Below are 12,003 nucleotides of genomic sequence, written 5' to 3' on the forward strand. Positions count from 1 at the left end.
TGCGGAATCCAAATAAAGAAACAATTCCTGCACTGGGAAGTTTAAAGTTTCCTGTGAATAGGAGAAGATTGAATTGCTGAGGTCACTCAAGAGGCACAAGGATTTTGCAGGATTCTGTTCTCCAAGATGAGGAAATTCTGGGAAAACCTGGTTTGTTTAATGCAGGAGGGAGCAAATATTCCAAGAGTGGAGAGCTGGGGATGAGTGTGGAAGTGGTCTTGGCTGGGAGAACTGGGCAGGAGTGGAAACAAAAGGAAGGAGAGACTGACAGGGCTGGAATGGAGACCGACAGCAGGACCTGGAGCTGCTGGAGCAAATCCAGAGGAATCCACGGAGCTGCTCCAGGGCTGGAGCCAGGCTGGGAGAGCTGGGAATGTTCCCCTGGAGAAGGGAAGGCTCCAGGGAGAGCTTCCAGCACATTCCAGGGCCTAAAGGGGCTCCAGGAGAGCTGCAGAGGGACTGGGGACAAGGGACAGAGGGACAGGACACAGGGAATGGCTTCCCACTGCCACAGGGCAGGGCTGGGTGGGATCTTGGGAAGGAATTCCTGCCTGGGCTGGAATTGCCAGAGCAGCTGTGGCTGCCCCTGGATCCCTGGAATGTCCAAGGCCAGGTTGTCCTACCTTGGGGCTTGGAGCAGCCTGGGACAGTGGGAGGTGTCCCTGGACACTGGATGGGATTTAAGGTCCCTTCCCACCCAACTGTTCCACGATCCCATGGTTTGCTGCAGGATTTTGGGTGGTTTTTCCGGTCCAGTCCAGCACTCGCCTCACAGAACTGCCTTGGCCAGGAAAAAAACCAAACAAACCCCAAAAAAACCCAAATCCTCAAATTTTGCAGTTTTGGCTCTGAGCTCCCTGTGCCCCAGGGCTACGGGATCACTTCTTGTTCTGCCAAAACCCACCACGAAAATCTGGAGCCTTGGAAGAGCTGCCGATCTTCAGCTTGAGGATCCATCCAGCTGCTCCAGGGAAAGTGCTTCCTAAAAAAAGCTTTGGAATTTGAGGTTCCCCGAGTGTGAATTATTCACCCTGAGCTGCTTGGTGCAATTCATCCAGTTTAATCAAGAAAACCCTTTTGGCCACAAGGGACACTTTGGGCTCATCCATGGCCCCAAACTGGGACAAAAATCCCATTTTCTGTGCAGGGAAAGGACTCTGAGGAGGAACCTGCTGAGGTAAAAGGGCTCTGGAAGTTGAAGGCAACGAAAATTAATCAGGACAGAGGTTAATTCAGGAGTTTTATTGTCTTGTGAAAACCCAAATCTTCGCTCACTTCTTCCCCCTTCAGCTGGCTCTCAGTAATTCTCATTTTTTCCTGATGACTCCTCGCTGGGAGTCCACTTGCAAATCCAATAATTGTCTCTCAACCGCATTTTCTTTTTAAAAAACCCCTCCAACTCTGAACTGGTTTTCACTCCCAATTTCCCACTGAACATTTCACAAAATCCCTCTTCTAAATAATTCACCAGTCCTACAATACAGCCAATATTATCCGAAGCCCTGGTGCTTCCACACACCAATTAAAACTATAACACAGGAACAGGAAAAAAGAGAGAAATTAATGGAAGATACAATCCCGTGGTTGTTAGGAAAAAAAATCTCCACCATTTCCAGCTGAGAACGCCCAGGGAACTAATCTGTGGCTTTGGGAAATACAGAAATTACTTTTTAATAAAGCCATAAATAAATAACTTCTTTTTTTTTTTTTTTTTTTTTTTTTTGGCGGTGAGAGTTAATCAGAAATGGATTCAGCGATAACATTCGATAGATTTTTGAGGAGAAAGAGATGAAAAGCAGGGTTTGGAGAAGTCAGTGTGACAAAAGTTGGGGATGGAAGTGGTCCTCAGGGGTTGGTGCTTTTCCGTCCGGGTGGGATTGGAGGCAGGACAGGTTTGGAGTGGGAGCCTGGCCGGGGTTGGAGCTGAGGCCCAGGAGAAGAGCCCAGCTTGGCCCTGCTGGATTTCCTCTGGAGATTCCCACCAGGCACTTCAGTCTCTGCAGGAATTAGGGAAGGGGAGAGGGTTTATTCCAATGAAAACTCAGAATTTACCACAGCTTTCCACTGGTTTGGGGGGAATTATCCTGACCTCATCCGCTCATGCCTAATCGGTCACTGTTTGTTTTTTTTCTTTTTAATATTAATTTGGAATGCTGGAAGTGTCCAGCATTGGATGGGGCTCGGAGCACCCTGGGATGGTGGAAATTGTCCCTGCTCGTGGCAGGATGATTTTTAAGGTCCTTCCCAACCCAAATTCCATGAATATCTCTCCAACCTTTCGACGTGTCCGCTCCTTTTCCAGCTCCTCCTGGCTCCTGGTGCTCGGCTTTGGCTTCTCCTGGCAGGTGCCTCTGAGGAACGGGAACCTTGGCAAGAGCTTCACCAGGCGGGACAAAAACGTGTCCCCTAACCTGCCCAAAGCTGAGGGGGGGGAAAAGATTCCTGGTTTAAAAGAGGAATAAAAAAGGAAATCCATCGTGTCCGACGGAGTTAGTGGTGTTGAAGCCTCACAGCTCAGCTGAGAGAGGGAGAAATAATTCCAGAGGGAAATAATTCCCCATCCCACAAAACCTGTTCCCAATCCTTGCAGAACTTGGGGAGTTTGCACAGACAACGCCCACAATCCCTCCGTTTTCATTCCCTGATTTAATTAACCAGGGGCAATAGAGAGGTTCAGCAGCACGTGGGAGATCAGGATTGCAGCTCCCTGTTCCCAAACCCGTGGTGTGGCACTGCAGGAAAGAACTCCGAGTAAATTAAAGAAGAATTCCCTTGGAAAGGTTCCTGTGATACCCCAGGGACAACGTAAACCTCGAGGAGCACCCAAAGCACCTCTGAGTTGTTGAATCTCCTGCAGAAAAATCCAAATTCTGCAAAAAAAAAAAAATCTAAAATCTGCAGAAAATCCAGAACTAAAATCTGAGTTCACCAGGGATAACAACCCTGCTGGAGCTCGCTCTGATGGAAGCTTCCCATTCCCATCCAGATATCAGCAATTTATCCCGAGGAAAGCAAGGAAAAGGCCTGGATTGAGAATGGATTTCTCTGGCAGTGCTTCAGACATTCCAGAATGTCTCTGGATTGATGGATTCATGGATTTATCAATCCACTTTCAAAGTTTATCCACCATGGATCCCATCCGTGGTGCAGAAATCCAAAAGAATTCCAGCCCGTCCTTCTTGCAAGGAGCATTTCAGCTTGTGGGGAATGCTGTGGTTACAGGGGGAAAAAAAAAATAAATTCAGTGGTGGCTTAATAAATCCACACAGCGGGAAGAAGAAGGGATCAGGAAGAGTGGGATAAAAAATGTGGAAATTCCATGAGAAATAGGGTTTTTTTGCTACCAGAGGTACTGAGGAAGTCTTAGGGAATTTTGTTACTGCCTTCAAGGGGAAGGAATATTTTATTCTGGAAAAAATAAATATTTTCTCCTGGAAAAGGAATGTTTTATCCTGGAAAAAGGAACATTTTATCCTCCAGGACTTCACTGTGTCAAAATCCAGAATCCTACAGTGTTCAAAATATTCCCTGTCCCTTCTCCAAGGGCAGCAGATCAGGAGAACTCTGGGAAATCATTTCCAGAGGGAAGGCTCTTCTAGTCCAAGTGGCACCAGAAATGTGGAATTTAATCAAGATTTCTTATAAAACGACTCCAGGTCTTGTAAAACTCATTAAAAACTTCTAAATTTACTCCAAAATGTCAAAAATACGAGGGAAAACTTGAGCTTAGGAGGTCTGTGGCATGGAGATGTCCAAGGTGTTTAGAAGGAATGGAAACCTCCCTCTCCTTCCTGCTTTTTCCCTATAAATGAGTTTGGAGAATGTGAATTTAGTCCTGCTCTGAGAATCTCAGCACAGGGAATTAGTAGAGGTGAAGCAGCCAAATTTTAGTTTTCCCTTCGGTAAAAATTTCCCATTTAGCTACATGGAAAAGACATGAGAAACAGGAAGAATAAAATAAAATAAAATAAAATTTAAAAATATAAAAAATATAAAAATATAAAATATATAAAAATGTAAATTAAATAAAATAAAATTAAAAAAATATTAAAAATAGAAATTAAAATAAAATAAAATAAAATAAAATAAAATAAAATAAAATAAAATAAAATAAAATAAAATAAAATAAGGTTTACTGGGAAAAGTGAGCAGTGAAATACAGCAGACAGGGCCCTAAAGAATTTACCATTTACTTTAAAGGACAGTTGTAGGGTATTTTGCCCCAAAGGATCCTGCTCTGCAGGGATAAATTGGTTAAACCTGGAAGTGAAAACAAATGGAAGCTCCAGCCAAAAAAAAAAAAAATTCCACATTTCCATCTGTGGGAGAACCCAAAAATCCCTAGAAACCGGTGTGGAATCAGGAAAAATAAATGATCGTGGGTTGAACACCAGAGCTGTGGCCTAAGGAGCGAAATTAGAAATTGTCCTGCTGAAAACTGCCGGTCAGAGGGAAGATGTCCAACCAAAACCTTTAATTTTTACTTGAATTAATTGAATTAGATTAATTTTGAAGATGTCCAACCAAAACCTTTAATTTTTACTTGAATTAATTGAATTAGATTAATTTTAATTGCAGAGCAGAAGCAACAGAACAACGGCAGGGCTTGATTCCGGGGAGTGTTCATGGCCTGAGGAATGATGATGTTGTTCCTACACAGATTCAGATTTTTTTATTTTTTTTTAATAAAAATTGTCAGATTGGACAAATAGTGCAAAAAAAAAAAATAATTGGGGTTGGATTTGATAATCTCTGAGGTCTTTTCCAGCCTTAATGATTCCATGACTGGAATAACCCCTGATGTTGGAAAACGTCATTTCCTTCACTGGATATATCTGGAGCTCAACACATTGACGTTCTTACCCCTTGATGGCTTTTTTTGGTTTACTCTTCCTTCCATCCCAAGAGTTGGAAGCATAAAATTGGAGAGAAAGAAGAAGAAAAAAATATCAAACCACTTCAATATTTTTTTAAAAAAACCAAAACACTACAGGCCGGACCAGAATATTCCAGAAACGGGGGATTTTTCTCACCAACATTCCAGCTGCTGCTGCAGAAGAGGATTTTAATCAATCAGCCCTTTAAAATCCAAATTTTTTTTTTTTTTCCCCCTGAATTTTCCATCACTATTTTGCTGCAAGGCCCGGGAAATGACTCAGATGAGCAGTTTGCTTTTTTTCCTCCCCTCGCAGTTGTTCCTCCACCCTGTTACTGAGAGTGTCAAACGCAAACACTGCTCCAGTCACAACACCCAAACGTGCCGGGCTGGAAATCCAGATTTTTTTCCCATCTGCCGAGGGCGAGACTTTTCCAACTTCACGCTTCCAGGTCTTTGCCTCTTGCTGAGGACAGATGATGCGGAATCCCTCATTCCACGCCCAAATCACTCCCAGCAGCTCCCTCAGCACAAATTCCTGGGATAAACGGAACTGCAGAGACCTCCGGATCCGGATTTTTCCGGGGTGTTAATGAAGTGCTCGTAATTAACGTTTGGACGTCACATCCTGGGAAAGTGGCTGGGATATAAAAGGGAATTCTGAGGGGTTTCTCTTAGCTCGGAATTCTGCTTCAGGACGAAGGGAGTGAGTTGGAATCTCTAAAGACGTCGAGCCTTTCTCATGTGATTTAATGTGGAAAAGCACCTTATCATTTAATGTGATTGTTATTTAATGGGATTATTATTTGCTGTGATTATTATTTGCTGTGATTATTAATCGCTGTTATTATTATTATTTACTGTGATTATTATTTAATGGTGATTTTTTGCAAGGTGTGAGAACGTGGTGGTGGAGAATCCATGGGTTGGTGTTTAGATAAGAGCAGCAGAGGTGCCTTGGTTTGGGCGGGAGGAGAACACGGAATCAGGCCTGGGGTGGAGCCCCGGATCAAATTCTTCCCTGGGAGGGTGGGGAGGGACTGGGCTGGAATTCCCAGAGAAGCTGAGGCTGCCCCTGGATCCCTGGAAGAGCCCAAGGCCAGGTTGGACATTGGGGCTTGGAGCATCCTGGGATGGTGGAAGGTGGGTGGAACTGGATGGTCTTTCCAACCAAAACCATTCTAGAATTCCATGAAATTCCACTTTGCCACTTTTCCACAGGGCACAGGCAGCGGCTGGCTCTGAATTCCAGCTCTCAGTTGAGCTTTGGAGTCATTCCAAAGAACCTGGCTCAAGGCTCAGCCCTAATTCCAGGTGTGGGAGCGGGATCCAGCCGTGCTGTGTGTCCTGTGTGGGCATCAGGTGACAACAGAGGGCCGAGAGAGGGGGAAACAATGGGATTATCCAGGGGGAAATGCAGTGTCCATGGTCACAGCCAGAGCTCAGGTCTCCTCCGGGGACAGGAGCAGCAGAGGAAGGCACAGGCTCCACGTGAGGGACAACGCCGAGGAAACACGGGGAGCTGAAGGGCTGAAAATGGTGACGATGGTTCCTCTTCAGATCTGCTCCTTTCTACAGACTCCAGAGGGCACGGGAGGTGCCACCCCCTTCAAATGGCACAGGAGCTGTCACCTCCCTTCAAATGGCACAGGAGGTGTCACCCCCTTCAAATGGCACAGGAGGTGTCACCCCCTTCAAATGGCACAGGAGGTGTCACCTCCCTTCAAATGGCACAGGAGGTGTCACCCCCTTCAAATGGCACAGGAGGTGTCACCCTCCAAATGGCACAGGAGCTGTCACCTCCCTTCAAATGGCACAGGAGGTGTCACCCCCTTCAAATGGCACAGGAGGTGTCACCCCCTTCAAATGGCACAGGAGGTGTCACCCTCCAAATGGCACAGGAGCTGTCACCTCCCTTCAAATGGCACAGGAGGTGTCACCCCCTTCAAATGGCACAGGAGGTGCCACCCCCTTCAAATGGCACAGGAGGTGCCACCCCCTTCAAATGGCACAGGAAGTGTCCTTCTCCTTCAACTGGCACAGGAAGTGTCACCCTCCAAATGCCACAGGAGTTGTCACTCCTCTTCAAATGTCACAGGAGGTGTCACCCTCCTTCAAGTGACACAGGAGGTGTCACCCCCCTTCAAGTGACAGAGGAAGTGTCCTTCTCCTTCAAATGGCACAGAAGTGTCACCTCCCTTCAAATGGCGCAGGAAGTGTCCTTCTCCTTCAACTGGCACAGGAAGTGTCACCCTCCAAATGCCACAGGAAGTGTCACCCCCCTTCAAATGGCGCAGGAAGTGTCCTTCTCCCTCACATGGCACAGGAGGTGTCACTCCCCTTCAAGTGACACAGGAGGTGTCACCAGTTTGGCCGTGGAATCCATCAATAAATAAATGAGGGTGTTCATCACCCAGGGGCCGAGAGGATCCTCAGGACACGAGGCTGAGGGAGGGAGGGCACCACAGCATTTTAAAGTCCACCAGTTTCAAGGTTCTTGGTTCAATTCTTGAGGAATTCCAAGATCACGGCATCTCCCAAAATGCCACTCAGCAGGAACCGTGGCAATCACGTAACAACGTCGGAATAAATTAGTTTTAAAAACCATTATTTCTCACTCAGATTCTGGGTTTTCCACACCTGCACCAAAATTTTTTCAGCGTCTTTTTCCCTTCAAACATCCCCTGCAATGAAAACTCTGGAAAAAAAAAAAAAATCCCTTCCCGTGGGTGTGAAGGATGGCGAAATGAAATGATTCCTCTCCACGCCAGGTTGGTTGGATGCTGCAGCACCACGGGTTTCATCAGGATGTCGATGGTTTGGAATTAACCTTCATCCCACCCCAAACTGAGCTCACCTGCTCTCTGGGCTGGCCAAATTCTGCTCCTGGAGGACACTCCTGGCATATGAGGGCACAGGTGGAATTGGTTTTTTCGGGAGCTGCTGATGGGAGCTTTTGGATTCAGGATCCAAGTCCCTGAAACGATCCAAAGATAAAGTTCTTGTCACACGCAGGACACAAAGCAGGAGAGGACAACTCGCTCAGAGTGAATTTGGGATTTTATTTTTTTTTTTAAATTTAGCACACCCCAAATGGGGTGAGATTAATCCCACCCTTTGTGGGACAACTCCCCAAAGTGAGGAATTTCTTTTAGAACAACTAAAAACCGGCATTTCTGGCAAATTTGCGTGGACGCCACTTCATTTCCAGGCTTAAACCAGAGTTAAACCCAAGGGGAGCAGCAAAATGAGAGAAGCTCTTAACGAAATGCTGAGCTAAGAGGTTTTAGAGGTCCTTCCTCACCTCAATGACGCCCTAAATCTGTGATTCTGAAGAATGAAATTAATTAAAAACACACCAAACAACCACTGAAATCAGTCAGAGCAAACCACCAAACATTGCCTGGCAGTGAGACGCCCAAACGACTTTAATTGCACCTGCACGCAGCCAGAGGCAAAGAATAATTTGGATTTAAGGATCCAGATTTATGCAGATAAGCCTGCAGGGCTGCCATAAATAAAATAAGTTGGATTCCCGTGTGTGACACCGCCTCAAATCTTCTGCCAGACTCAGGAAAACTGAGCAATGTATTTCTGTCTAAAATTAAAATGTGCAACGGGGAGATTCATCTTTTAATATTTTACTGACGCGCCAGAAAGTCGAAGTTTTAGGTGCTTGAGGAACTTCCTTGCAAATTTTGGCAGCAGTTGCAGATATTTCATCGGATTTTTGATTTATTTTTAATTGGGATGGGGTTCTTTGGCTTCTACCAGTTCTGGTCACAGCCAGGTGTTTCTGCTCCCAGTGCTCTCCCAGCGTGATTCCAGCACAAATGGGTTTTCCGAGAGGGAGGAAAATTGATTTGGGTGAAAAAATTCGTTTTTTTTTTCTTGGGTAAAACCTGAGCTGCAGCTCCATCCGTTCATCCCAAGTTGGCAGTGGGAGAAAAGGAAGGGCAGGGGTGGGTGAGCCAGCACTGATGAAATACTAAAATTACTGAATTCTTCCTCATTTCATGACAGAAAAAATGCCTGGGTTTAAAAATAAATAAATAAAAGAATAAAAATAAATAATTAAAAAAAAAAAAATCTGCTTTGCACTGATAGCTCTTTTCAACCGGAGGAATCAGGATCCAAATCCTCCAATAAAACACTGCTAAGAACATTGATACAGAAAAAAATCTGGTCCAGTGGCTAAAAAAATAAAAATAAAAATAAGAAATCTTCCATTGTGGAAAGTTTTAACTGATCCAATTGGTATTTCCACGTGCTAAAAAAGACACGGAATTTTTTTACCTGCTTAATTGATGAATTTGGACTTTTGAAATTCTGATCTTCTTTGTAAAATACTTGGTTTGGGCTGCTTCAGGTTTCCTGCAGAGCCTTCAGAGCAAAGTTCTCTGGTGTTTCCCCAAATAATGTGGAATTACTCAGCTTTAATCAATTTTATTCCCTTCATCTGCTCCACAGAATGGCTTGGGTGGGAAAGGACCTTAAAAATCCCATGGGCAGGGACACCTTTCCCTAGCCCAGGTTTTTCCAAACCCTCTCCAACCTGACCTTGGACACATCCAGGGATGGCTCCGTAATTCCGTATCCAGAGAAAGATCCAGAAAAACCCTTGGGGAGTTTCCCAAGGTGAAACCTCTCACTGATTTAATTCAATATATTTCTTGATTTAATTCCATTTCATTCTTGATTTCTTTCCTGATTTAATTTAAAAAAAAACACTCTCCAAAGCACGTACTCCAAATACCTGGCTGGGCTGCCTGATTCCAGGGTTTTGTTGGTGGTTTTTTTTTTGCTAATTCCTGCATTCCAGGATTCAGATTCTCTCTCAGAATTCCAAGTATTTTTTAACATTCCTGTTTGTGGCCCCTCTGGACATGACTCCTGCAAGGGATTGGGGTCTGTCTGCTCTTGCCTCCCATTCCCACCTGTCCCTCAGGGCCAGATTTCCTCAGGAAATGCTGATTAGGGGTGACAGGATTTTCTCTCACCTGCCCCAGAGTTTAACTCCAAAATCAGCTTCTCAGGAGTGAAGATTGTGGAATAAAGGGAGAAAAAAAAAACCCCCACAAAACCAAAAACAAACAAACAAAAAAAACAACCCCAAACCAAAACAAAACAAACAAAAAACTCCAAACCAAAGGAAAAAAACCCAAAAAACAACAATCCCCCCCCAAAAAACAACAAAAAAACCAAAACAAAAAACTTCCACAAAACAAAACAAACAAACGCCCCAAAAATCAATAATTAAAGCAAATTGAGGTGAGGGATTCATGCAGCGAATCAAACCCCAAACCTCCAGCAAAACACTGATTTCCATTTTTTTTTTCCTCATTTCAAAATAATCCAAAGTGAATGAATCAACCACTTTAAAAAAAATCTTTTCTTTCAGTAAATATTTGCAAGATGCACCTGCCTATAAACCTGAACCTTTGTTTTTACAGAGACAATTTAATCCTGGAGGTTTTTATAATTTTCTTCTTTTTGATTTTGAGTCTGAATCTCCAGACTCTGCCACTGGAATAATCCTCACCAGCACATCTGGAGCTGAACTTTTGGTGGCTGGAATGAACTGGGAACTTTTCTGTTCCTTTTGCTGCTTTAAATGCCAAAAACTGTGAGTTTTTTCCATGGCAGGTAGGAAAAGAATTTGGGTTAGGAAGGTTTACACCAGGGGGGGAAGCAGGAGAGCCGTCAAAAGATCAGTCAAAGAATTATTGAGATTTCTGGAGGTTTTTAACCAATTTTTGGGGGGCTCTGAGCATGAGGAAGAAGAGGAAGAAAGGCAGTCAAGGTAACATCCGTTAAAAAAATAATTTAAAAAAAATAAAATTAAGAAGTGGAATCAGCTTTAGAAATCCTATTTAACCGGAGATATCCACTGCAGAAAAAAAAAAAAAATCCCAAAAACTTGTGTTGACCTTCCAACACTAATTATTAGTGCTAAAAAAAAGTCACCTCAGGGACTGTGAGCTGCCAAAAAAAATGCGCCTTTTTCCTTCTCTCAGAGAAACTTGTAATAATTTCATCGTTTTGGACAAGTTACTTGTGGCTGTGGGATTTTCAGTGTTCATTTGGGGACTGCTGCACTCCCAAGTCAAAAGCCAAGGGGGGAGGTTGTGATTTATTTGGAGGACTGGATTGAAAAAAAGAAAAAAAGGAGATTTTTTTCTGTGAGATTTGCAACCCCTGAGAGTTTCTGATCGCTCACCCCTCAGAGCAGTGGGGAAGAAACCCCACAAAAAGGAGTTTTGGGGGCTGATTTTATTGGAATTTCATTGGAATCACTCCAGGTTACCTGTGGAAAAGAAGCGCCTGACGTGCCGCGGAGAAACGTCTTTGGAGAGAGGCTTCCTCCTGGGAAAGAGAGGGAAAGAAAATCACCAATTTTACAAAACAATTTAAAAATTATTTGTGGTGATTTCAACGTCTGGGATTCTCCTTTCTCCCGGTAAGATTCTAGAGGGTTTGAATTTAGATATCCTGGGAGAACAGCGGGGTTGGATTGGGACTAACGGGGTGCTGGATCTACATAAATAACAAAGTCGGGTCTGAATTTTTTTGGGGTTTTTTTTTGTTGTTTTTTTTTGTTTGTTTGGGTTTTTTTTTTTTTTTGGCTTGGAATGATGTGGGTTTTGATCTCTAGCGAAGCTTAATTCGGTCAAAAAATTTTTTAAAAAATCAAACAATCAAAAATCAAAAAGTCTCCACGACTCCCTGACAGGAGAGGGCAGGGGAGGCTCTGGGTGGATTTTAGGGAAAAAATTCCTTTATGGAATAATCTGTCAAGCATTTTTACAGCACGGGTTATCTGCTCAACACTCACATCGCAATTCTGAATTCCTCCCCTGCTTATCCCAAATAAATAATTTTACTCCGCTCAGACGCCCACTGAGCTTGGTTTTAATTTCATTTTATTCTGTTAAATATAGAATTCTGACCCTTTTTTTTTTTTTTTTTAAATCCCTGGGTGGATTACAGGTAGAGAACCTTTCTGTTGTTACCTTTTGTAATTAATTACAGCCAGAGAAAATGAGGGCAGGGCTGGCCTGGTCACGAGGGAGGAGGCTGCAAGGAATCAGATTCTTATTTTGTTCACGGATAATTCACATTCATTT

At 43.8% G+C, this 12,003-nt stretch overlaps 1 protein-coding gene across 1 annotated transcript in view; it reads right to left on the reverse strand.

The window, feature by feature from the left end:
* Nucleotides 1-1,264: 1,264 nt before the first annotated feature.
* Nucleotides 1,265-12,003, reverse strand: part of LRGUK (leucine rich repeats and guanylate kinase domain containing) — a 46,483-nt gene continuing 35,744 nt past the window's right edge. The window contains exons 18-22 of the mRNA XM_066184504.1: nt 11,184-11,242; nt 7,734-7,853; nt 4,864-4,893; nt 2,276-2,421; nt 1,265-1,997 (exon numbers count right to left, since the gene is read on the reverse strand). Of these exons, the coding sequence (XP_066040601.1) occupies nt 1,846-1,997; nt 2,276-2,421; nt 4,864-4,893; nt 7,734-7,853; nt 11,184-11,242 (507 nt within the window). The 3' untranslated portion in view covers nt 1,265-1,845. The remainder of the gene's footprint in view (nt 1,998-2,275; nt 2,422-4,863; nt 4,894-7,733; nt 7,854-11,183; nt 11,243-12,003) is intronic.

This window comes from Chamaea fasciata, unplaced genomic scaffold, assembly GCF_029207755.1.
Source record: "Chamaea fasciata isolate MVZ Bird 193981 ecotype frontalis unplaced genomic scaffold, bChaFas1.0.hap1 SCAF_5, whole genome shotgun sequence".
NCBI lineage: Eukaryota > Metazoa > Chordata > Aves > Passeriformes > Sylviidae > Chamaea > Chamaea fasciata.